This window comes from Anopheles gambiae, chromosome 3, assembly GCF_943734735.2.
Source record: "Anopheles gambiae chromosome 3, idAnoGambNW_F1_1, whole genome shotgun sequence".
In the NCBI taxonomy this organism is placed as follows: Eukaryota; Metazoa; Arthropoda; class Insecta; order Diptera; family Culicidae; genus Anopheles; species Anopheles gambiae.
The window spans coordinates 70,649,659-70,675,955 of NC_064602.1; the positions used below are offsets into that span (position 1 = coordinate 70,649,659).

Consider the following 26,297-nt stretch of genomic DNA (forward strand, 5'->3'; position numbering starts at 1 on the left):
TACAAAGCAAAGCAAAAAAGCAAAAGTAAAACTAATACTACTACCATTACTACCTACTACCACTACTGGGCCCGTCTATAAATAAATATTACAAAAACAAAAACAAAACAAAACAAAACAAAGCTATTCGTGTTGGTTCCAAAAATGGCAAATGTTTTAAAAAATGGCTAGCAAAAACAAAACGGTTATTAAAACAATTTCTTACAATGCAAAATTTAGAGCAAAACCAAAAAAAAGGAAAAAAATGCGCCAACCACCAAAAACAAAAGAGGAGACATGATCGAGAGAGACAGAGAGAGAGAGAGGAGAAAATAGAGAAGATAATTAAATAGGTAATTCTCTACAGAAACGTTCGAAATAATAGGCTATGGAATGGGTCCTCCTTTTTCGGCATAAGCATAACGCCGGCATTAGGTAAATGTTTGCCGAATATTCTCCATCTCCCCAGGATCGTTCGAGGAAATTGGGATGGAAGGGGCGGAACAGTGGGCGAGAAAATGGAAGAACAATGTCCAAGAAAATTCGTTTGTTACGCTTATGAAGCTGCTATCCAATTTTGAGGTAATAAAAACAAACCCAGGACGACAGGGAGGGTGCGGTGTGCGGTACAAACATCGTCCAAACATAACCCAACTCCGCGCACTGTTTTGCGTAATTGGATTTTCTCATTCATTCGGGGGAAGGTAAGTAGAAAAAAAACAAAGCTGCTTGTAAGGAATATTTTTTGTATATATTTTTCACGCCTCCTTTTTTGTTTCTTATCGCTTTCTCATAAAAGATCCTTGATTTTGTCGTGACATCCTTTCCTTTTTTCCCGAATGTACCCCCTAGAAGAAAAAAAAATCACTCCCCTTCTAATTGGTTTGTGGGGATGGGGGCATCACCGACCCCCCCTCGCCCTAATACACCTTCCTTTTCCCCTTCCTCTCCCAACTATTAATTATCTAGATTCGGCTAGTTGCGTGGGTGTTCGCTGTGTGATTTCCGGTTAAATGATTGCACGAAATTGGATTGTGGGTGGAATTCAAATTGGAATTAATGGTAACCATTGCCATTAAAGGGTTTCTATCCAGTTGTTTGTATGAAATGAATGGGTGTGTGTGTGTGTATTTGTGTGACTAGCTGCATGTGTAAGGATTGGATGAACCCCCGGGGAGATATGAACCCTTTGACCACTGCTCCCCCCTTCAAGTAGCCCCCCTACTTCATCAGCGCATGCACAACGGCCTTCGCGTTCAGCGCCTTCAGATCGGTGTACGTTTGCCCGGTGCCCACGAACACGATCGGCTGCCCGGTAATGTACGTCATGGAGATGGCCGCACCGACCTTGTCGTCGATCGTGTCAAACTTCGTCAGCACAATGCCGTCGATGATGTGGGGCCGCTCGCTCGACGAGTAATCGGCCAGCGCCTGGTTGAACTTGACCAGCTGATCGACCGCCTCATTCCCCACCAGCGCCTCGCCCACAAACAGCACCAGGTCGGGTTCGTTCACCTTGATCAGCTTCGCGAGCGCACGCATCAGCGGCTCATTGTCCTGCATCCGGCCGGCCGTGTCGATCAGCACCACATCGATCTTGCTATCGTTCGCGTACCGGATCGCTTCCATCGCAATGCCGGCCGCATCCTTCCCGTATCCCTTCTCGTACAGCTGCACCATACTGCGGCCGCCATGCCTTTCCGCCGGGTGTAGCGCGTTCAGGTGGCGCATGTGCGTGCGCAGCTGCTCGACCGCACCGGCCCGGAACGTGTCGCACGCCGCAATCAGCACGCTCAGATTGTTCTCGATCAGCCAGAAGCAAATCTTGGCCAGATTGGTCGACTTGCCCACCCCGTTCACGCCGCAGAAGCTCATCACGAACGGGCGGCCGGCCCGCTTCGCCTCCAGACAGTCGCGCAGTATGTCGACGCGCCGCTTGGGCGACAGTATCTGCACCAGCGCCTCGGTCAGCGTGTTCCGCACCGTGGTGGCGATCGTGTCGAACGTGCCGATCACGCGCCCCTCCAGCTTGCCCGCCACCGAATCGCACAGCTTCTGCGCAATGTCCGACGCGACGTTCTTGCCGATCAGATGGTCGCGCAGCTTGTCCAGCGCCGGCTGCATGTCGTCGCGGGTTAAATTCTTCGACCCGACCAGCCCCTTAAACATGGAAAACATGCCCCCGCGGGAGGAGGAGGATGGCTTTTTGCCACCACGCTGCTGCTGCTGCTCCTCGTACTCTTCCTCCTCCTCGTCCTCGTCCTCATCGTCCTCCTCGCTGTCCGACTCAACGGCCAGATCGCGGATGCCACCGCGCATGCTGCCAATGATTTGATCGTTCGGCGTGAAGTCGCTCTTCACGTCCTCCGGCCGATCCTTGCTGCGGTCCAGGTTGGGCAGATCCTTCGTGTTGCCGCCCAGATCCCACACGCGCATCTGCTTGCCCTTCTGCGGCTGCTGCGGCGATTTCGGCGACTTTTGCTTCTCCAGCTTGCTACCCTTGCCGCCGCCACCGCTGCCACCCTTCATCTTTTCCGCAAACTTTTTGCGGCTCTCCATAATTAGATCCTCGCCCAGCTCGGGCGGGCTCCCGTTGGAGCGGGGTGAACGGGGCGCCTCCATCCCGTCACTGTCCGCCAGCAGCTCACTCGCCGCCTTCTTCTTCTCCGCTATCTTGACCGACTTCTTGCTGCCACTGCCCGCCCCGGCCGGTGGCTTCTCCTCGCCCTTGCGCTCAATCATCGAGGCGACCGTTTTCTTCGATTTGGCCGAATCCTCGTAGCTGCGCATCTGCTTCGGCATGGTGGCCTGCTGTCGGCCCCACTTTTCCGCCCGCTCGAGGATGCGCCGGAAGTCGGCCCCGAACTCAAAGTCCGCCCCATAGTTGCGATTGTCGACGCGCAGATCGTTCTTGTACCGGTCGCGAAACTCCAGATGCACATCGCTCAGAAACTTGTCGATGTAGGAGAGCTGCAGTATCTTCTGGAACGCGACCACAAACACCAGCTCGAACTCGTTGTCCAGCTTGTACTGGAGCGACAGGCCATCGTGATCGTACACGCCGGAACGTTCCTGAAAGGAGGCAGAGAAGCTGTCAATTATTTGGCTGCCTGACCACGGGAATTGCGGGAAGAGGAATCCCACATTACCTGTAGGATGACGCTCTTAATAAGCGCATTTACTGACGGGGCAAAGAGCTGGTTGGTGCTGCGGAAGCACCACAGCACGATGCCACCCTTGGTGAAGATCGTGAATAGGTCCAACATGCTGCTGCCTCACGTGAACACGCACTATACTGGTACTACGCAACTAAATAACAACGCCTCGGTCTGGGTCTGGGCAAAACAAAACAACGTAAAATACTACCTAATAACAAATGGAAAACGGAAAACAACAACAAATGGCAACAATGGCGTGCGGTCTCGTGCGTGCGAATACTTTTGCACTGTGGGCTGTTTTTTTGTTGGTCCTGCTGGGAAAGAAAAAACACGACCCTTTTCTCAGCTAATATTCACAGCGTTTCCAGTCCAAAGTTTGCTGTGTTGGCGATAACATTGTTTTGAAACCGATTGCGTTGTCACGTACTGTCAGTGTCGGGCGCTGTCAATTTGCGCTGGTGTGTAAACATGGCTGGTGTCAACAGCGGGTACGGCTACCTTTTCCAAGCTGAATGTTGCTGTACCCATGAAACATTTTCAGTGGTGTTGAATTTGAAAGATTTCGGTTGGAATTATGATGAGTCGGTGTCAAATATCCCAAATAGCCAGCTCGTACTTTATAGCTGATTTAGGGCTGTTTAACGAAAAATCGTTCCGATGTCGTACTTTGTGGCTGATTAAGAGATAAACGGTACTTTGCGGAACTATGGAGCTTTTTAACAGGCACATGGTACTCTTTGGAACTTTGCGGCTGATTAGCACTATGCGTAGGGTTCATGATGGAACTTGAAGGCTTGTTAAGAAAGGGTACTGAACTTGGTGGAACTTTATAGCTTTTTAATGCATGACATCGGTTCAAGGTGGCTCTTGTCAAAGTGTCAAAGACGGACGCCGGCAATAATCTCATTGCTGCTGCACAAGTTAGATTCGTTACTTGAAGAATGAATATTGAGTGAAGCGATTGTGAATTATCATTAAATTGTGTAAAAATTTGTGTAATCATCAATACAAAAGATTTAAAAATATACATATGTGTTTAAACGAAACAAATCTTGTTATTTATTTCATCGATGACGCTTGCTTGAAAATAAAACACAAAGAAAAATAATCCCTGGCATCGTGGCATAAGGAAGCTGCTTAGGCGCTGTTTGAAAGACCCACATAGAACTTTGATGCTGTTTATCTACTGCAAAAGGCGAATTAGAGCAGCGATCTTTAGCGTGCCAAAATGAGCTGCTTAAGCAATTCTGGCTATTTGGGATTGTTAATGAACCACTTTATAAGTTTTTTGTGCTTAAGAAATGTTTACCGGTTTGTATGGTCCCATGGTACAGTCGTCAACTCGAACGACTCAATAACCCAAATAACCAGAATTGCTTAAGCAGCTCATTTTGGCACGCTAAAGATCGCTGCTCTAATTCGCCTTTTGCAGTAGATAAACAGCATCAAAGTTCCAGGCGGTCCTTCTAAATAGCGCCTAAGCAGCTTCCTTAAGCTACGGTGCCGGGGATTATTTTTCTTTGTGTTTTATTTTCAAGCAATGGTCATCGATGAAATAAACAACAGGATTTATTTTGTTTGTGTACATGTGTTTATTTTTCAATCCTTAATATTCATAAATTACACGAAACATATCACAATTTACTGTACAATCACAATCACTTGCTTCAAAATCCCTTCTTCAAAGAACTAATCTAACTTGTACAGCAGCAATGAGATGATTGGCGGCGTCTGTCTTTGACACTTTGACAAGACCCACCTTGTACCGATGTCATGCATTAAAAAGCTATGAAGTTCCACCAAGTTCGGTACACGTTCTAAACAAGCCTTAAAGTTCCATCATGAACCCTACACATAGTGCTAATCAGCCGCAAAGTTCCAAAGAGTACCATGTGCCTGTTAAAAAGCTCCATAGTTCCGGAAAGTACCGTCTATTTTTTAATCAGCCACAAAGTACGACATCGGAACGATTTTTCGTTAAACAGCCCTAAATCAGCTATAAAGTACGAGCTGGCTATTTGGGAACATGCCCGTTATGGGTTAAAGCCTAGAATGGACCGTCCCCCCGTAGCAAGGATTTAGTATCCGGCTGCGTGGTAATGAATTAAGTCTCGAAAGCCTGTATACCCAAATAGCCAGCTTGAACTCCATAGCTGATTTGGGGCTGTTTAGCGAAAAATCGGTCCGATGTCGTACTTTGTGGCTGATTAAGAGATGAAACGGTACTTGGTGGAACCATAAAGCTTTTTAACAAGCACACGGTACCCTTTGGAACTTTGCGGCTGATTAGTATTATCTGCAGGGTTGACGATCGAACTTTAAGGCTTTTTAATAACGCGTACCGAACTTGGTGGAACTTCATAGCTATTTAAGACTGAAAGACGGTACTCTATGGAACTTTGCTGGCAAACTGACCAAAATATTATCATCTGTCAAATGACGGCGTCGTAAATCACCTGAGTGAAAAATCATTAACGGAATACACAAACAAACATGTTTTCGCGAGTTTTAAAAAGATCTGGAAAAATATATCGAAAACGCGACAGTATAAAGCGGTCATTATTTAATGTGAACAACTCCGTTGGGAGTGAAATATTTGGTACTACAGGTTTGTCGCGTTAGAACAGAATATAGATACATATTCTAAAAGCATATTTTTTTCTTTTTTGTTAGGGATAATTACTGCTGCAGATGTTCAATCTTCTGATAGTTCAGATTCTGAAGATGAATACGGGGCTGTAACAACGGATTCTAATGAGTTTGACACTATGGACTTTGAAGAAGGAATGCAATTTTGGGCTTTATACACCAACCAAACACATCAATCCATAAACATGATGTTAAAGTTATTAAAATCAAATATCGACTCAGTAAACCTTCCAGAAAATGCTAGAACGCTGCTTCGTACAAAGAGGACTCCGGCGGAAATAACAAAGATTGATGGAGGTCAATTTTGGTATAATGGAATCCAAAAATGTCTTTCATCCTTCTTTTGGTAAGATAATATATCTTTTTTGGTTATAATCAATATCTAACTCTAAAATTTAGTAAACAGGGACCACCATTCGAAACACTGTCGCTCAATTTATTTGTGGATGGTTTACCTCTTTACAAAAGTAGCAGTCTCCAGTTTTGGCCGATTCTCTTCAATATACATGATATGCCCAATGTTCGTCCAATGATTGCTGGGATTTTTTGCGGCAATACCAAGCCGGGAAATGCGGATGAATATTTGAAGAAATTGGTTGAAGAATTAAAGATAATATTGGTGAAAGGAACAACCATCAATGGTGTAACCATTGCAATCAAACTTCGAGCAGTTATAGCTGATTCTCCAGCTAGATGTTTTCTAAAAGGTAACAAAATAACAAAGCTAACATGAATTTTAGGTTTAAATATCATCAATCAATATTTATCATTACAGGAGTGACAAATTTCAATGGATATATTAGTTGCTTGAAATGCACATGCCACGGAGAATACAACCATGATTCACATACTGTTATTTTTAAAGGGGTGAATCATAAAATGCACACAGATAAGAATTTCCGAGCTAAAGCATATAGACAACATCAGAAGAAATGTAGCCCATTGCTTGAAATTCCATTTTTGAATATGATTCGAGACATAATTGTATCAGATAGGTTACACCTGATAGATTTGGGAGTGCAGCGAAGATTGCTTCTAGGTTGGAGAGATGGTACACTAGGATTGCATGCAAAATTATCAGCTTCTGCCATCAGTGAAATTTCGGAATTGTTGCAACGCATCAAACTTCCATCAGAAATACACAGACCATTTAGAGGTCTGAACGTACTAAAATATTGGAAAGCAACAGAATTTAGTTCATTCTTGCATTATGCCGGAATAGTAGTGCTTAAAGATGTTTTACCGGATTATGTATATAACCACTTCTTGCTACTGTTTTGCTCTATTACAATGCTATCAACAAACGTGTATAAAAATAATTGGCATGTTGCAAACGAAATGTTAAAAGAATTCGTTGTCCAGTACAGTAATGTTTATGGAGACAAATTTCTCACAAGTAATGTGCACAATCTTTTACATGTGTACGATGAAGTGTTTTTTTTCGGACCGTTAATTACTTTGTCAACTTACCCGTTTGAAAATTTGTTACAAGTTCTGAAAAACCTACTACGTGGTCGACGACAAGAGCTTCAACAAATTATAAACAGATTATCGGAGCTGGAAAATGTTTATCAGTACAAAGGAGAAACACAAAACACTAATAGCATAGATTTTAAAATGCAAGACAACGATCGCGATGGTTGGGTATTGACGAAACAGAAAAAAATTGTCCGGTTCATTAAATTAGATTCTAATTCTTCCTCTTTACATAGCTTTCATGGCAGAGAAGTCCTGAAGCAATGGGATTATTTTGAATACCCTATCAAATCATCTGCTTTACATATTTATGCTGGGAAATTATCAACTTTGTCAGGGGCGGAAACTACGTTCAATTTTCACGATATCAAATGCAAGTTAGTTGCAGTACAAACCAGGACACCCGATCTTTATGTTTTTATTCCTTTAATTCATACATTGAAATAATAAATTCACATAGTTTATTTTTATACAACAAAACAATGAATTCAAACAGATTCGAACTTGTGCTGTGTACTTTTTCGCAATCCCTTCGAATAAGCTCGTTTTGTTGCATTTTTGAGCTTTTTCATAAAAAAACGAGCCAAAACTTTATCGGTGACCACAGCCTCTTCTGTGCTGCCATGAAGTCTAAATAATTCAAGAATATTTTTATGTGTCATCATAGGAACTTTTTCTTTTCCCTTACCTATGCCGGTCCAACTACAGAGGGTCAAAAATTTTTTTGAAAAAATTAGATCCAAAATTTCTATCATCCTATTTTCGGGGGTGATTTCCCATATGTTATGTTCTAACCATGACGAAACTTCATTGAAATAATCTGGTTGGGCCAAGTTTGATTCTAAAATTGACAGCTCTTCTATGCTACTGACCACTTGAAATCCTATGTCATTTCTCTTGCGACGCATGGATACCGGAATAACTGTTTTATCTAGAAGAATATCCAATTTCGCCAAAACTGTAGACATTGCTCTTTCTAATTTTTCCAATCGTTCGTCAATACTAGGAGAAAGTTCAGGTGTGGTAATCACTGTTTTGTCTGCAAGAATATTTAATTTTGATAATACAATAAACAAAGTATTTTCTAATCTATCCAGGCGATCATTCGTACTGAGATTTGCAGGTTCCGAATCGTGTAGTTTAAGTTGGTCAACTTCACTGCTAGTTTCATCCTTTTCCAAATATTCCTCTTCCTCAAATTCTATTGAATTGTCTTCATTCAAGCATTCTATGGCCTCGTTACTCTCTTCTTTTGGCTGTTCCTCAACTAACATTTGTTGAAATCTGTTGTCTGGTTTGAAAGCATGTTGCTTCGTCTTTTTAGGTTTGCATAACTTTTCTTCGTGCACAACACTACAATCCGTTGATGAAACCAAACACATATCCTGTATAATGCGATTAGCTTGTGCGATTGTTTCCAGTCCTGTACGTTTTATCTTGCACATTATTCTCTCCCATGAATTAGAAGGCATGCTTGAATCATCTAGTAAAAGCGCGTTTAAACTATCGGCTCGCCGGACGTTTGGCCACATAAGGTAATTTATCCCTTTGCTTGTTCCTTGAATCCATGTTTCAGGGACGGCCAACAGCTCCTTGTGGCCTCTACCATCTACAGTTTCAACGATGTTAAAAGGCATTTTCCAGACTATATTTATGATGATGGAAATAGATACGTATGCCTGGAAAAGTCATCAATTGGAATTAGATATGCAACAAAATACAAAAAAAATCTTTCGTTCAACCTCACCGTAGATTTTCTGCTGCCTTTCTGCCCTGTGTGTTCTGCCGGAATGGTACGGGTTGTCGTTTGGAAATACATTGTTGGTTTTGTTCCAGGAATTTCTGAGACTCAGCGAATATCTGCAGTTTGTCTATGTGGTTGCAATGTTGTGATGATTTCGGATGGGTGAATTTATTTTTATAGCTATTTGATGTTACATCGAGACATCAGGGCAAATAGCTAACATAGGAAAGGGAAATGACATAGACACGGAGGTCGACTGTTCAAAACTCACTAATAAAGACAAATAACACTAAATTCTAACTATAACTATAACACACACATCAAACTAACTTAACACATTAAGCATATACAGCACATACATACAATGAATATCAGAAGAAAGCTCACATCAACCCAACACACCAACACATTCACACAATCCATGCCTGACAAGTGTGATAGCGCGCCTTTTTTTTTGAGGTTATGTAGTCTTACTTGACAACAAAACGCTAAGGCAAATTTTCTTGCAAATCCATGACACGAAGCTGCTTAACAGCTTTTTGAAAGTCCTGTCTGGAACTTTGATGCTGTTTATCTACTGCAAAAGGCGAATTAGAGCAGCGATCTTTAGCGTGCCAAAATGAGCTGCTTAAGCAATTCTGGCTATTTGGGTAGGGCGGCATATCCGACGTTAGGCCAAATAGAAGAAGAAGAACTGTTTACCGGTACCGCGGTAGAACCATCTACTAACTATATGCAATTTTTTACTCGTCCATGGTGGATTTAGTCCTAAAGCTTTGGAACTTTGCTACTGGTTAGTGTAGTGTACAGCCTGTTCCTGAGTTACGCGGTTCTCGACTTACGCGAATTTGTAGATATGCAGTTTTCTTAACCCAAGTGCCACAAATCCACTAGACGACCACTAAACGAGTTCTAAACGACTCAAGTTCTCTACCTAAACGGAATATAAAAAGACTTCGTTTAGCAGACGGCAAACGACTTGTATCGACCAGAGCGCCATCTGGTGCGCACACCTAGAACTACCGACAGAAAATGTTTAACGGGCTAGTTAGGCAGGGACTGCACACAAAGCTAGAGCAGGACAAACAGTGGTAGCATGCTGCACCGCAGCTATAAAAACGGTGGCTTGCTCCATACACGCTCTCTCTCGTCCTAAACGTTTCAACACCGACACGCGCATATCCGTCCGGCTTACCAAACGCACACTTCTTCTCCGGCAACTTTCGAACGAACAACACTAATTTTCGCGTCTCTCCCGAACTCACCGTTCCGCGGCTTAAAAGAAAAAGGAATAAATCGAACCCTACCAAAACGTAGTTCGCAAAGCGTGTTGCGTGTCCTTCTTTAAAAAATTAGTGACCACATTTGTGGCGCCCCTAAAGACTCATGCATTCTAAAAATAGCAAAAAGCTGGAGGTGCCATCTGTTGGTGGGATACCCAACCAGTGGAGCTCCCTCGCTTGGAGAAGAACTTTCTCATTTTCTTTGTACTGTTGTATGGTTTCGCATTGAAGTTATGCATCGCTAGAACTAGAACGGCGATACGATTGTTTAAATACTAAACTCCAATGTAATCCACCAGCACTGAAGCAAGTGAGATTTGTGTAATGGTCGTTGTTAGAAGGTTATATAGGTCATTTATTTATTTATTTATTTATTTCTACAAATGTCCGCCTCGAGGGCTTAACAATGTTTCTTAATTACTAAGGAAAGAATAAGGATGAGGAAGAGTGAAGACGAGAACGGAAGAGGGATAAAGGAGTGTTAAAATCGAACAAATGATAGAACTAATTAAATGCAATCTGAGCTTTAAGGAATGGGTCATTTAGCCCATATCGAGTATACGGGTGGGAATATAGAGAGGTGGCCTATTGCGAAGATGGCGGGAAGGGGCATAAAAGGAAATAGGAGATAAGAGATAAGGAACATCAAGCTCATTAAGGATGACGCTGGCAATGAAACAAACTTGCAAGTGCGAGTGGCGAGTTTTTATCGAGTCCAGACTCAAGAGTCGACAACGATGTGAATAAGACGGGATTACTGCATTATCATGACCCGAAAGAAAACGCCTCGTGGCAAGTCGAGTAAATTTGCGTTGAACACCACACAAGCGTAATCGAGAATGGGGCGTACCCAGCAACAATAGAGAGACTTGAGACACAAGGGATCACGGATAAAATGAGACAGACGGGTAATAAGGCCCAAAGTACGGTAAGCTTTGCTTGTGACAAAGTCGATATGGTCTTTGAACGCAAGCTTTTCATCCAACCAGACGCCAAGATCTCTGACGGAAGTTACACGATTGATGGGAATATCTCTCAACGTGTAGTTCCAAAGTACCTTACGGGTGGACCGACCAAACGAGATGGTGTTGCATTTTAGTGGACAAAGACGCAAGCCATTATGTTCACACCAAACAGAGAAAGAGAAAAGTACATTTTGAAGTTCACAATCCTCAGAAGAAGAGACAGGAAAGAAAATTTTTAGGTCATCCGCATACATAAGAAGACCAACGGGGGAAGCACGTTTACACAGTCATTTACAAACAAGACAAACAAAAGGGGGCTTAAAACGCTCCCTTGCGGAACACCAGACAGGCCCACAAAGCGGTTTGATAGACAATTTAAGACACGGACTCGATAAGATCTTCCAACTAGATAGGACTTCAACCAGGTGACCATAGATTCATTAAATCCCAGTTTAGCAAATTTGGCCAATAACAAATTGATAGGAACGCTATCAAATGCTGCCTTGAAATCAATATAAATCGTGTCCACTTGACGACCAGAGGCCATGTTGTTGAAAATGAACGAAACTAGGGACATGAGATTAGAAGAGGTCGATCGTTTGGGCATGAAGCCATGCTGGTGAGGTGAAATATAATGCACTACACGCTTAAGGAATGAGAAGTGAATAACATATTCGAAAATCTTGGCCGAAGCACAAAGTAATGACACCCCGCGATAATTTTTGGCATTAGTTCTTTCATCTTTCTTATGTACAGGCACTAGCCATGCACATTTCCATAACATTGGAAAGGAACCGGAATTTAACGACTTTCTAAATAAACGATACAGTAATGGGACAAAAATCAATACGCATTTTTTAATCACAGATGAAGGAATACCATCGGGACCTGGAGAGAAAGAGAGCTTCCCAAGCGCCACAGATTAAGCTTAAACGACTGGAAAATTGAATATCCATAGAAAAAAAGTGAAAGCTCCATAGCTTCACTGGTTTGCTCAATAGATGGCGTTTTACAACTCCTCATTATATTGCTGTCCTTTTCTTGCCATGTGTTTCGCCTAGCTTTATCTAATCATGACCTATATAGCCTTCTAACTTTCTGAGCAAAAATCTATTTGAATGGTCGTGTGGTCAGATACGTGGGTATCAACACCAACGACCATTACTCAAATCTCACTTGCTTCAGTGCTGGTGGTTTCCGTTGGAGTTTAGTATTTAAACAATCGTATCGCCGTTCTAGTTCTAGCGATGCATAACTTCAATGCGAAACCATACAACAGTACAGAGGAAATGAAAAAGCTCTCTTCCAAGCGATGAAGCTCAACTGGTTGGGGTATCCCACCAACAGAGAGCGCCACCAGCTTTTTTGATATTTTTAGAATGCATGAGTCGTTTGCCGTCTGCTAAACGAAGTCTTTCTATATTCCGTTTAGGTAGAGAACTTGAGTCGTTTAGAAGCCGTTTAGTGGTCGTTTAGTGGATTTGTGGCACTTGGGTTATTTAAAATAATGTTCGATAATGTATTATTTTCACCAAAAGCGATATAGAAATTCAAGACCGGAGAGTTTTAGAATCTATGGAAATGTGTTTGTAACGGTTATAAGCACAACAATTCCAAAAATATACCAATTTCGTCTCAATGACAACTTTTAACTGTCAAAATCAAAATCGTCGTATCTGCGAATCGTCGTAACTCGAGGGGGTCGTAACTCGGGGGACGCCTGTATATCGAGTATCGCGTACTGAGGATAATTGCTGTAATCTCAAAGACTAGCACTGTTTATTACCTTGTTTGAAAATCAAATGCCGGTACCCTGACATAAGGGAGCTGGTTAAGCGCAATTTAAAAGACCCACCTGGATCTTTGGGAAAGAGAAAGCTCTTAAAGAGAGGAAAGCTCCACTGCCTAAGTATCCCACCAACAGCCTGCCACACGAGCATACAATCTGTCAACTTATAGAAAAAGAAGAAGAATTTACAGGCAGCAGCCGCACTGTAACGGGAAAAAAGCCGATTTATAAAGTTTGGTTTCAAAATATAAGTTTTTAGTGCTGAACGCATGTTTATCAAATGTAAACTATTTGACAACTACCGTCGATTCTATTTTTCTGCCTTTTTTTAAAGCCTTCATTGTCAAATGTTCTACATGACGACACCTCCTTTACATCCACTTTGACTCAGAGTTTTTGAATTTTGCTGAATCTTGTTTCGTTCGTTGGGTATTGCAAACGCACCGCTGACTGTCGCCAACTGTCAGTCAATGTTAGCTGGGTCCGTCCATCACACGCACACACACTCGCAAATGCACCGCTCTGCGGCACAGCACGTCTCGCTCTCACTACAGCAAGTGCTCTCCGATGTAATTGTCAAACGGCGCTCTGCCTCATTTCGGTGTGGGCTTTCGGAGTGTGTAGCAGCCAATTTCGCAGAACGGTGGCGTTGTTCGTCGCGCACAGATATCAGTGAGTGAGAGAAAAAAGTGAAAAATCAAGTGAAAGAAAATCCAAAAGTAGTGCAACAACCGTGTGTCTGTGTGTGGTTCAAAGTGTAGCTAAGAAAGTGTTCCAATTGTACAGCAAAATCAGGAAAACATACATACTGCAGGCGGCCAAAAGGGAAGCGAAAGAAAATTTGCCGTCGTTCTGCGAGTGTGTGCGGCGGGGCGGTTCAAAGTGTAGTGGTGTGGCGTGGCGCCCTAAGAGAAAAAAATTCTGTAGCGGTGTACTCTATACAAGCAGAGCAGATATTTTAGCACTTCTTCAATTTCCCGGCAGGAAGAGATAACGAAAAAGGTAAATTGAAAAAAAAAGAAGAAATAAGTTCACTTCAAACCGTCGCTCGTTTTTCCCATATTCAGCTAAAATCTTTTGCTCGTTTTGTGCAAGTGTGTGCATGTGTCTGTGTGTGTGAGTGTGTGTGTACGCTGAAGGCGCCAGACGGTGGCCCCTAAATTTGGGTTCCCCTTGCTTCTTTCTTCCCTTCGTCTTCGTCTTTGTTGTTGTTGTGGCTGTGCTTTTCTTTTCGAATGACCTGAGAAAGATAGAAAAAATGTACTGACGCTTGGCTCCCGACCAAGTAGCCCTTGGGTCGCCGTTGCCGTCTTCGCTTTAGTGAGAAAAATGCGTGAGAAGAAGCTTACATGTGTGTGTGTGTATCTGTGTGTTCATTTAATGGGAGATCGAATTTGAAATATGAAAAAGAAAATGGAACGAGCCTCCTCCTAGCGCATCTCGAAAAAGAGAAAAAAAAAAACGCAGAATATTCCCTAATTCTTCGTCAAATTATCGATTTTTCTCGCCTCGAATGGGGGAAGGCCAGAAAACGCGATTTCCATTCCCTTTAGGGAGCGGCGAGAGCAGCCGCGCTTGTCGTTACACCATTTTCAACACCCCGGGTGCGAGTGAGACGGTAACTGGTTTGCGAGTGAGAAGTGAGGATAGAGCGTGAAAGAGAGGAGAGATAATGGGAAAGACTTTTCTCGCTGCATTGCGAACGAAAGAGACGGAACAGGACGTATTCAGGCTGAGTAGGACCGCTGCAACCTTAAATGAGTTTTTCCGGTAGGGTGTGTGCGTGTGTGTGTGTGTGTGTGTGTGTGTGTGTGTGTGTGTGTGTGTGTGTGTGTGTGTGTGTGTGTGTGTGTGTTGTCTGTGACTGCTCTAAAGAACGGTGGAAAAGAAAAACCAGGGGGAAAAGAAAACCTTCCCAGGAACAACAGGGAGGAAAACTCGGCAACGACGCATCTCTCTTCCGCCACAAGGTGGCGAAACTGTTGGATTTGTTGGGGTGTGTGAGCGAGGCTGCGACGAAGGGGGGGGGGGGGGGGGAGGTGAATTTTCTTTGGTCAAAACGCCATCGAAGATTTTTGGGGTGCTGCTGCTGCGTGCGCGTGCGTTTAATTCACTGCGTGCTGCCGGATGCGCTTTGCGAGTGTGTGGAAGTCGACGACTCTGTGGCGAAAAGCCTTGAAGTGAAGTTATAAAAGGGCAGCCAGCGCGCGACACACGCTCGCACGGAAGAGCAGCCAAAAGCAGTTGGTGTGTATTTGTGTGAATTGTGGAGAAAAGTAGAGAAAATTTGGTGAAATAGTGAGGAAAGAACAAAACAACCCAACGCAAAACGGTTTTTGTTGACGTCTAATGCTGTGCGGCGTGCGGCAACGCCCATACGATCTATTTAGGCAGGTTTTTATTCCCCCCTTTGTGTGTGTGTGTGTGTGTGTGTGCATGGCTGTGTAGTGTATACGGGAGAAGGTGGAAAATGAAGATGAACTGCTCTTTCATTCACTTCCCTTACACGTTGTACCGTTAGCAGAGGGGTTTTCTAGCCCCGCGGGAAAAGACCGAAAGCAAAGTGGGAAAACAACACGCATCAAATGGGTCGACCGAGGGAGTGGTTGTGTGTGTGTGTGTTATTGCGTGAAAATGAGGAAACAGGGAAGAGAAATTCGGTCGCCGTCTATCAAAAAGCCAAACGCGAACACTCCAACGCCATCTTCATTCCAATTTGCTTGCCTGCTCACTCCCTCACGCGCGCCCGATTGCGGAAAAAGCCCGTACGCGTGAGCAAGCAGCGCAAGTGAGAGCGAGCAAGCGAGAAATGATGGGATATTTTTATTTTACTTGATGACATCATCGCTCATCTTTTACTGCTGCGCTCTCTCTCTCTCTTTCTCTCTTTTGTTACTTCGACGCTATGTATGTGTGTGAGCGAAGAGGAGAGCTAGAAGAAAGAGCGTAATAGAAGTTGATTCAAATCGTAATTCATTTTAACTGCATTTGCAATGAAATACAAAATGAATTATATTTTGCTTTCGTTTTGCTGTTTGCAATTTACCGGTTCATTTGACCAATCAACCTCTCTCACACACACACGTACCCATCTATACGAACGATTTGGAACGCGAGAAGGGAACACGAATAGAAAAAAAAGCTCCCTTGCGGTGCTCTGCGTGGATCTTTCACCCTTTCGCTCGCGCTCTCTTGCTCTCGCTCTGACTGTGCCGGAGCGAATGAGAGCAAGCGATGGGCGAAACAGCGCCGTTTACACTTTGCGTGGGGACGAACGACGAGATTTGGGGTTCTGTTTTTATGAATTTGACCTCAAAGCGGCAGCAGCAGTAGCAGTCCCGTGCAAAGAAAGAGAGAGAGAGATAAACATACAACTGTTTTGGGGCGAGCGAGAGTGGAGAGCGTGCTAGAGCGGGAGCGTTTCTCATTTGTGTGTGAGCAAGAGCGAGAGCAGGAACGGCCGAAAGGGGTCGCCATTAGCGACGAGAGAAAGCTGCGGGCTGCTTCTCCATCGCACACATCGCGCTCAGTCGGGATGCATTAAAATGCGTGTGCAGAGCAGTTTTTGATCCGGTAAGGAACGCATACAGCAGCAGCGCCACATCGAATTAGTGTGTCGTACCCGTGTGTGTGTGTGTGTGTGTGTGTGAAGCGAGACTCGTTATTTTCTCGGGTGAGAAGTATTTTCATTTCGAATTAGTGTCCGATGAGTTAGAATATTCTGGAGCAACTCCTTCAGTTGAGTTTTAGTGCTTAGTGTAAGTTGTCCTGGTCAATGAGTATTAGTGAAGTTGTCTCCTGATGCAGTGAAAAAGGGGACTCATCATGTGGTGTGTGAAATTTATAGAGAACAAAACGAAGAAAAAGAAAAGCAAACGCGCGCAACTGTGAGTGACACACACAGAGGACAGGAAACAGAACCCTCACAGACACACCACAGTGCTGTACTTTTTGGGCTCTCCCCCCTTGCTGGTAAATGGTGAACAAGTGATACTGTGTTTGGTCTGTGACTGTGAGAGGGTAAAAGCGAACGAGACGAAGAAAAAGGGGAAGCAAAAACGGGGGGGGAGGTGAGGTGAATGATGGTGCAATGAAGAAGTGAAAGAAGCAATATAGAACGGGCGAGAGGTGTAATAAAACACCGCACACGGAAAGTGAAGAAGAAAACGCGCAGACTGTACCGAACAGAGCCCAACACACACAGCCACACGTGTTGGTGTTTGGTAGGGAACGGCTCACATGCACACACACATTAACACCGTGGTTCTGCTTCCAATTTCTCCACCGTAAAGTGCGTGCGTGTCCACCTCTGCTGCTAGGGATGGAACGCGCACTCTCTCTTTCGCTCTTTTGCACATTAAGCGCCGTTAGTGAGTGCGAGCGCTAGCGAGAGAGAGAGAGAGAGAGATGGAGAGAGAGCGCGCTTTTGCCGGTAGATTGCGCAATCGCGACGTGCTGCTGCCGTCAGCCGCAGTTTCGTTCCGCTTGGGATGTGTGAGTGAGTGAGTGTGTGCCCGTTTTTTCTTCTATTCAGATTCCTCTCTCCCTTTCTCTCTCTCTCACTCTCTCGTGTCACCTAGAAGGAGTTCTTTTCGTGCTTGGTGTTGTTATTTTCATTTCCTTTCTGTATCCGCAGCCCTGCTTGCGCGCGGGGGAAATTGTTGTTTTTTTTTCGTTCGTTTGTTTTTGGAAAATGATTTTCACACCCAGACAAATGGACTTTTTCGCTTTTCTTGATTGCAAAAATAAGATCGTAAAGTTAAGGAAACATTAAGGAAATCTGTTACTTACTCGTGGTTTCGCGTAAAGAAACGCTTGCGTATATCCTCCCATTGTAGTGCGAGGATATGCAACAGGAAGTAAGTGGATGTAGCGCTTACAAAATCGCTGAAAATCGATGAACCCCCCCTAGTTCGTTCCAAAGTTCGCACGAGAACCCATCCAACTAGCTCCTGAGGTTGGTGGGTCGGTCAGGTGAGCGCTTCGAATCCGGTCGTGTCGTGTCGGTGGCTCTGCAGTTTCGTGTGTCCTCTGTTTATTTGGTTGACTTTGGGCACAACAAAGATAAATATGTTTGCGTATGTATGTGTGTTAGTGATTTGTTTTTTTCACTTCTTTGTTTTGCAAGTTGAAAAATAGATAACGGCACGTAAGCACGCAAATATCGCCGTGGATTTGCCGTTCCGTGTTTTGGTGGGAGGGTGGTTGACTTTTGCTACATTTTTAGCCCTATCTTTTTTTTCTACGATATGACTAAACCCTCCGGAACGATGGGGAGTCTCTAAGGAAGGTTTTATATCTTATCCTTGTAGGAGGAAGGAAGGAACAGGAACGTTGTGCCCTTGTGACATTTAACAGTAAATCAGTTTTTTTCGTAGCCGAGATGAGCAACTTCCGAACGAAATTGGAAAATTGATTTGAATTCGTTTCAGAATCATCGATTGAGTTTTTCAAGTTTGTTTATGCAACTTTATATTTGACAAACATATTTTTTTCAGTAGCCAAATTAGAGGTTGGTTGGTTGCTTATTTTGTTTTTGCTTATAGAGACTTTAGGGCCAATTATATGACTCGAGTGTTCGAGAAAAAATGTGTCAAAAATTCTGATGTTCTATTATGATCCGCATTAGACATCTCAATTTGTTTCTCGTTTGACATATCTAACTGGACAGGAAGGACATTTGCATTAACAGGCTCAAACGGAGACCGTTTATTTGTCCAACAGCTTTTCGTCAGATTAAAGCTATGGAAAGCATTTTGCTTAACGGGTTTACTGCTAATTAAATATTTTTAAACCACAAGAATTGCATGTAATTACTTTCAGATTGGACTTTTTAAATCTTTCTGTACTTTAAATCGTATTACTGGTAAACTATTTTGAGAGCAACAAAAAATGCAAAGGAAGTAGAGAAACAAGCGCTACTTTCCATGAAATGACATTGATTACATTTTTCATTGATTGCGAGATGTTTTTCGACATCTATCCAATATTGTATTTGCATCACAATAATGTTGCAGTTCTTCCACATGATTTGACAGCTGTTGAAACATATCTTGGATGTGATGAATAATGATGTGCACATTCGAAAGTTACTCGGGAAACCCTGTAATACACCATACACGAGGCACCAACTTACAAGCTCAAGATAGCGTACACTGTTTTCCGGGTCATTTTCTAATGTGAACGGCATCATTCAACAATCACAAGAGGTTTTTTCAGCAGCCCAGATGTCACAAATAATTACAGCTGTTGAAAAACATCTTGAAAGTTTTGATTAATGCTGTTCACATTGAAAACTGAGCTAGGAAACAGGGTTTTATGAGCCTGTTCCTCACCAAAATAATTGATCTTTTAGTAAGTCAAGAAAGCCTGTATAGGCCGATGAGTCCGCGTAGGACGTTACGCCAGGTAGAAGAAGAAATAAGTGAGCCTTTTGGTAGAACTATGTTGCACAGTTCAATAATAAAACATGTTTCAATTTAGCATTTAGATAACAGTCACATGAAGCAACTATGTCAAATCTTAATCTGAGACCTGAGATCTCAACTGGATTGGATAAACATTTTAAAACTCTTTATGTTGTAGGAAAAAATCGAATTGGACCGTCCGATTTTATTTTAATGCCTTGACCAACATACCAAAGCTTGGCCCAAGAAGCCAGTTTAAATAATGATGATCTATCTCACTCACTCTGAACTCAATGGTGCTCCATATCAGTAGCTGAGTCAAGCATATCAAGACCCATATTTTACTGTGCTAATAAACATAAAGAAAATATTTTAGAACCTTCTCAAAAACACTCTTCTTCTTGCAGAGAAGTAGGTCCATAAATTAGCTCCATTACACAAGCTGAAACTAATTTCAAATTAGTACACCCTTAAACCGTTGCCAACTGATTACGTACTCTGGAACTACTCCTTAGCAAAAAAACACAATTTTTGCTGATGTCGACAACGATCTGTCCTCTGCCCTTTTGGAGCGGGCCCAAATGTGTGTATGTGTGTGGATGTTATGAGAGCGGAAAGGTTCCGGATTTTGTATTCCCTTTATTTTCTTCCTACTGCTTTTTATCTGCAACTTCCTTCCTGTCACGAAACTGGCCAATAATCGGTCCTGCCCGCCAGGAGGAGGAAACACTTTGCAACCTGCACACCCTGCACCCTACACATACATACTTTGCTTGAACCGACACAGAATCGGCCTATGGGTGGCGATATAAAAGTTAAATTGCTTTCGTGTGTCGGGCTGGCAGGGAGCCAATACCAACAACAACCTTTCGACAAGGTCGACAATCAGGCAGAGAATGAAGCTTTTTTTGTGGGTTTGATATTTGCCAGCCAGGTATAATAGCATATTGTGCCGCTGTACAGATCGTAATTCTTGCGTATTTGTTAATAAAAAATGAATGTTTTTTTTTTTTTACTTTTTTTTGCATGTTCTGTTTCCTGTTCTATTCCTCTAATTACTTCATTTTTTAATCAACAAATGCAGGAGAGGGTTTTCCAGCGGTTCTCATAGTTGTGGGACTCTCTCTTGACTCTTTCTTATCAGAAGTGAACTGGAACTGGAAAATACAATAGAAATTGGATTCTATGGCATCCTATTTGGAATTTCCTATGGATATGTCCAATAAGGGCGGTAATGAGTCCAATTACCATTACATTAAGTTCATTTTGCTTAAGAAAGAGTCTATAAAGTGTCCCACAGCTATGAGAACTCTTGGGAAACCCTGTATATTCGACACACGTTCATTTCCATCATCGTTTAACGTTACAATACTTCTCAGCGGGCTCTTGTTGGTGCCACGTATTACGGACAATACCAGCCGGAACGACAAACCAGCTACTCGCGCTAGTATAGAGAAAACAATAGTGTTTTGCATTATGCTGCGGGATGTAATATTTTTCAAAAGCAGCGGCACCCCCTGTTCTACTCTGCGTATGTCGCGGTACACCGTAAACAACGCGAAAGAATGAAAATATCATGGAGAAAATGGACTGGCGAAAGTATATGAGGGGTTGGCTGCGGTTCTGGCCAGGGGAAAATTCCGACACGCCATAATAATCACTCACGCTGGCATGCGTAGCTTCTCATCGGTTATGTTTGGTCTGTGTGTGTGTACGCACATGTGACACGGTGTATTAACACCATTTTGATTCGAGAGAGAGTAACCACCATTTGTTCTAATGAACATGTTTTATATTAATATTGAAAAAAGTCTAATTTTTGAACTTGTTTTTCACAAAAAATATAAATCAAAAGCATTTCTTGTTTAGAATCGCACCATTAGCAACGCTTCAGATGTTCATTGCGACATTAAAAATGATTTATATAGCTAACTTTCTTCTACAAATATTGCCAAGGAAATCAATAATAGAACAAAAAACTAGTTGTTAGATTGAGGCGTTCATGTCAACGTGTCTGATTCGCCTGCAACAGCAATATCATCATAACGAACGCATGTTGCAGATAGTGTTGAGTTTTTTATTTCATTCAAACATAAACCAATCAAACAAACGCGGGTGAAAAATAAAAAAACACCCCACACCAACGGTACGCGCTAGCCCAAAAGGGCACCGAAAGGGCAAATGAACTTCTCGTTTCTAAACACTATCGGGAATGGGAAGGCACACATACACCACCACAACCACCAACACCAAATCTAACTGGCCATATGGTTCTTCAAGCGTGCAAAGCCCTCCGCCGCATCCGCATTTTGTGTGCCTTTTGTGTGTGATGTTTTATGGAAGGGCCTAGGGTATGATGATGGGTTTGGGAGAAGAAAGGCATAGTTGGTCAAGGTGTCAAACTATGACAGGAAGTGAAGAACACGGTCGGAGGGAAACGTAATGGGGTTAAGCGGTGTATTTATGCGAACGTCGTGTGTCTGTGTGTCTATGCGGACATGTGTGGTGCGAGGTAGCTTTATTTGATTTTATGCTACAAAGGAACACATGAATGCCAAAGGGGCAGATCCATGACACAAAGCATTTGAGCATTTGCATTGAAGATGGAAACAAAAGAATGGAGGAACTGAACAATCGGAAAACTTTTTTAAAATGAATGAGTATCAAATGTTTGTGACATATACTCCAATGTTCAGTTGATTTGACAAAAAATGTGATCAAAATCAAAAAGAGTGAGTACAAAATCACAAAATAGACAATAAGCAGCAATCATTTATAATCAGTATCGGTGTGCTATCATTGGTCAGATGAATTCACGTCTTTGGCACATGATAATGCAAACAATATACTGAAGTTTGAATCTACAATTTCGGCTCAATATGTCAACGGAATTGATATTTTCCAGTGGCGTGTTTGTGAGAATTTGTGGAATAATTTGTGATTACAAATGCAACCATATGAACATTTAAAAACTTGCCTATTTAATGCAATAAACGTTTGCTAGAGATTCTTTCCATACTATATATACTAACCAAATAAGGATCGCTTCATCCGGCGGCATTTTGGTTCAAATCGCTTGAACAAGAAGGGACCATCCAGATGGATTATGAAAATAAAATTTATTATGGCAGGTGTAGAAGTAACTTGACCGGAAAAAACAGAATAAGACATCCGGATACCACTAACAAAGTTACTTCTAGGCGGCTGTAAAACGTGCCCTTTCTTCGACGACCTTTTTTCTTGAAGTGTATTACAAACCTTACATGAATGGTATTCCACTACAAGCATAAAACTCAATTCCATATCATCGCGGTGCGGTATCGATGGTATCTAGTAGTGTTTTATTTTCGTAACTGACGCCGTCGCCACTTGACCCTACGCGCGGAATGCCACTCTTGACCGCCGGAGGTGCAAGCAAGAAAGCGATGTGTAAAGATTGGCAAAGCGTGGAGAAGCTGCCGCCTGCTGCTGCTAGTGGCGAAATGCGGTGACGTACGGTTTTGTGTGGTACTTCTGGATTGATACCAAATATAAACGCCAAGCGAAGGAAGAGCACATTAGCTGCAAAGCTCTGTCGGGTGCTGAGAATCCCACCATCAAGAGCAGTGTAGCACATGTGAGCTCTATCGTTGTGTGCTGTTCGTTGTGTCGATGATGATGTTGATGTGCCGATGATGTCTCCTTTGGGCACAGTCCCCGTCTTCGTATTCTCCCCGTTTCATCCCGGGGAGCGGGAAATAAAAATAAAACATCGATTTCGAAACGCACTTGTTGGGCTGGGCGAAGGAAAAACGCTGTGTTCTTTATGCTACAGCGAAAAGATGCTGTTTTTTTTGCTGCGCTCCGCGTAGGCATTCATTTGTTGGAAGTAATAACATTTTATTGGAACGCTTGGTTGCGCTCTAGTAAGCCTGTTTTGGTGTACAAAAAATCGTGACCACACATCGGGTGATCACTCTAATTATAATCGTTTAATTTGAGCGTAAAAAAACAAGAAAACATCAATAAAAATGATGACATTCTAGAACGCAGACATTTCCCGGACGCACTGATGTAATCAGAAACCCAAACCCTGAGGTCATCGCATCGTTTGACCCATTAAATGTTCTTTCTCTCCCACCGTGCTGTATGCCCCAGCTCTAGTCTTTTATGTCTCACCGTACGTTTGTTAAGGTTTTTGGTGTAAATTATATATGAATCTGACACTGGACTGACGCAACCTTTCAACCTGCTGCGAGTTCATTGTGCTTTTATCGTGCACCAGAAACAGACAGTAAGGATATCCCGGAAGAGCATATGTGCATGAGTGTGTGTGTGTGTGTTTGTGCCACAGGAAATACAGGACTAGAGGGAGAGATATACACACAAACATGATGTCACACACTGGCGCCATTTCCATCACATGCGCAGTAGAGACACGCGGGATAGAACATTTTGATTTTGGAACTATTTTTTGCATCCTCAGAAATTGTTTCCAGCCTTTGTAACCTATCTTGTGTTTAGTATGAGCAGGAAGAGAACTCTCTAAGTGTCTATTTTCCTATTAAATATAGTTTTTTTTATATAAATGTATCTGTTGTTATACAATAATCTGTAAGCGTACGAGATTTGTCATTCAAATGACACTTCCCTGCTATTGGCAACAGTGAGGACGTAAGAAGGGCGTGCACTGGTGTAGGTGTAAGGGGCGGCAACACTGGACATCTCACTAATGATGATGTCACTGACTAGACTTGCTTTTTCCCCACACTGTCGTCCGTATCGGGCCCGTATCACCGAGTGCATTAGTGTCACCAGCTTTGCGTAGCCTCTGTGTGCGCCTGTCTGTGAACTGCATTTGCGGGTGGGTATGCTGTCCCCCGGTCATAATCAATGTTCGCCCTCGCCAGTGTTATCTCTATTGTTTGAAGTAGTACGGTGTGTGGGAACACTCCTAAATTGAATTCGAACCGCTCCGAGTGCTGTGTCAACGAAGAGTCATAAAAAATAGCTAAACAAACTGTGTTTGTGTGTATTTAATAATACAATGTTTGAGGTACTGTTAGGTGTTGATTGTATGCACGACCTCATGGCTAAATTGTTTTGCTAAAAGAGAAATATGGAAAAAATAAATTTTATAATATTTATTTAATGATAAGATATCTATTTACACAATAACCTCGCAAGTAATTCGGCTTGCTAATCAGATTTAGTCAGGTTAAACCACTTCGAAATCAGAGATATATATTGACTCTTAAGAGTGAACATTGGAAGTAGCTGAATAGAGCCGTAGGTAAGTGAGCGGACTCTTACAGGCAGGATCGTGAGTTCAAATCTAACTTCAACTGTTGGTTAAATTGTGTTTTCCGATTTTGATTGGCTTTTAACCGAAGTCTAGATAAAGTTATAATACGAAAAATGTGGTTCAAGGTTCTAGCGTTTGCGGCTGTGTCTGAAGAAACCAGGTTTTATGGTTTCGTCTACCTGCGCCACGCATCATTCATTAAATTAATAGCTTTGCCTGTCTTTTTTGCTCCTCCGTGCCCTGGTTGCTGCTGCTGCTAATCAACTTTCGCAAAGAAGCCATCTTCTCTCCTGTTTCCTATTTTTCCCTTGGTTGCCCTTCGAACCATCTTGCGTAACTTGTTCAACCACGCAAAGCAGAGGTCAGGTCAGAGAACCATTGGTATAAATGGTTCGCTCCATATCCTCCAATCATCATCACCACCATCGATTTCTGTGATTTCTGCTTCCACACGGGCCTCCACAACAACCGACCGACCTAAAGAAGCTATGTTACTTGTTTCGGTTTGCGATGGGGCCGCTCCGTAATGAAATCTAATCTGTTCTACACTTTTGTTACGCCCTCCTCATGTGTTCCCGTTTTCGGTACAAATAATAAAAAGAAACCCGGTGCAGATAATCGGGCCGGTATTGGTAAGGTTTCTTTCCATAGCAGAAGAAAACGGACAGAAGGGAAAGGGAAGAAGACTATCCCTCAATACCTGCAAGCTATAGCGCCGACATGCCAAGATAAGAAACTATAGAGAGAGACTGGTCGTCGCTTCCCATTTTCGTCCCGAAAGGTGGTTGAATATTTAAACAAGATGTGGAGGGATGGGTGAGTCACTGAGAGAGGGAGTGTTGTGGTGGTGTGTGGCGAACCGTAACTGTCATGCGACAGTTAATCTTCATTAATTTAGCACATAAAAAAACAACAAACTCTTGCAAAACAGGAAAAGAGCTTATAAGACGTTATAAAAAATCCCCAGCAATGTTTGTGTGACACCATCAGAACCATCATCCTTCGAACGTCTTCTTCGACTGCTGTTGCGATGATTTGTTTACTTTAACGCCTTACTACACTCCGATGACACTACCATTACGCTGTCAGTAAATGTGTGGTAATTAGCTCCCCATTGCCTTCCTTCTAGCGTCTCGGAAGTGTAGTAATATTGTTTCCAACCATTCCCTGAGACCTGTGGGACATCATCTTCTCTAGGCTGGGATGGTGCAGAAGGTACTGCAGGCCGGCCGAGTGGTATCACTAATTATTATGACCTAGTGTCGAACGCCACGCCATCGAAACCGTTCGAAGCACTGATGGCCCTGATGAACCACCGCGAGACCACACCCTTTCCTGCTGCAGTGTGCTTGTCGAGTGGTCGAGTGTGTTGGGTTTGGTTGGGGTGTGTTGGAGAGTTGCTGCTGCCCGTGTGTGAACGTGTGGCACAAAATAGAAACAAACGCCTCCCCAGAGGGTGGCGGTAATAAGCAAATAATGTCTAACATAAAACAAATGTTCCACCGTTCCGTTGCACGCTCTGTCTCTTTCTCTCTCTCTGTTTGTCGACTCGAACCTGTGCCT

At 43.0% G+C, this 26,297-nt stretch overlaps 4 protein-coding genes across 15 annotated transcripts in view; 2 read left to right on the plus strand and 2 right to left on the minus strand.

The window, feature by feature from the left end:
• Positions 1-708: 708 nt before the first annotated feature.
• LOC1271053 (signal recognition particle receptor subunit alpha homolog) lies at positions 709-3,579 on the minus strand. The gene is made up of 2 exons (XM_309798.5): positions 3,129-3,579; positions 709-3,051 (listed from the first exon to the last, which is right to left on the minus strand). The coding sequence occupies exons 1-2, from the start codon at positions 3,243-3,245 to the stop codon at positions 1,201-1,203; spliced, it is 1,968 nt and encodes a 655-aa protein (XP_309798.4). The 5' UTR covers positions 3,246-3,579; the 3' UTR covers positions 709-1,200.
• Positions 3,580-5,268: 1,689 nt separating this feature from the next.
• On the plus strand, positions 5,269-8,358 carry LOC133393669 (uncharacterized). 2 transcript variants are annotated; one of them, XM_061659503.1, is made up of 4 exons: positions 5,269-5,745; positions 5,811-6,132; positions 6,186-6,493; positions 6,562-8,358. In XM_061659503.1, exons 1-4 carry the CDS (start codon positions 5,631-5,633, stop codon positions 7,707-7,709), a joined length of 1,893 nt encoding a protein of 630 aa, XP_061515487.1. In that variant the 5' UTR covers positions 5,269-5,630; the 3' UTR covers positions 7,710-8,358. The 2 variants fall into 2 exon arrangements, with proteins under 2 accessions (XP_061515487.1, XP_061515488.1); XM_061659504.1 differs by having other exon boundaries at positions 5,269-6,132.
• Positions 7,645-9,653, minus strand: LOC5666793 (uncharacterized). Its single transcript, XM_061659505.1, has 2 exons — positions 9,010-9,653; positions 7,645-8,941 (listed from the first exon to the last, which is right to left on the minus strand). The coding sequence occupies exons 1-2, from the start codon at positions 9,079-9,081 to the stop codon at positions 7,751-7,753; spliced, it is 1,263 nt and encodes a 420-aa protein (XP_061515489.1). The 5' UTR covers positions 9,082-9,653; the 3' UTR covers positions 7,645-7,750.
• Positions 9,654-13,616: 3,963 nt separating this feature from the next.
• Positions 13,617-26,297, plus strand: part of LOC1271052 (spectrin beta chain) — a 36,975-nt gene continuing 24,294 nt past the window's right edge. For 9 of the 11 annotated variants that reach the window (XM_061653700.1, XM_061653696.1, XM_061653698.1 and 6 more), the window contains exon 1: positions 13,617-14,045. The gene's annotated coding sequence lies outside the window, so the exon portion shown is untranslated. Of the gene's footprint in view, positions 14,046-16,603; positions 17,016-26,297 lie in introns of those variants that run through there. The other 2 variants (XM_061653705.1, XM_061653706.1) reach the window with 2 other exon arrangements.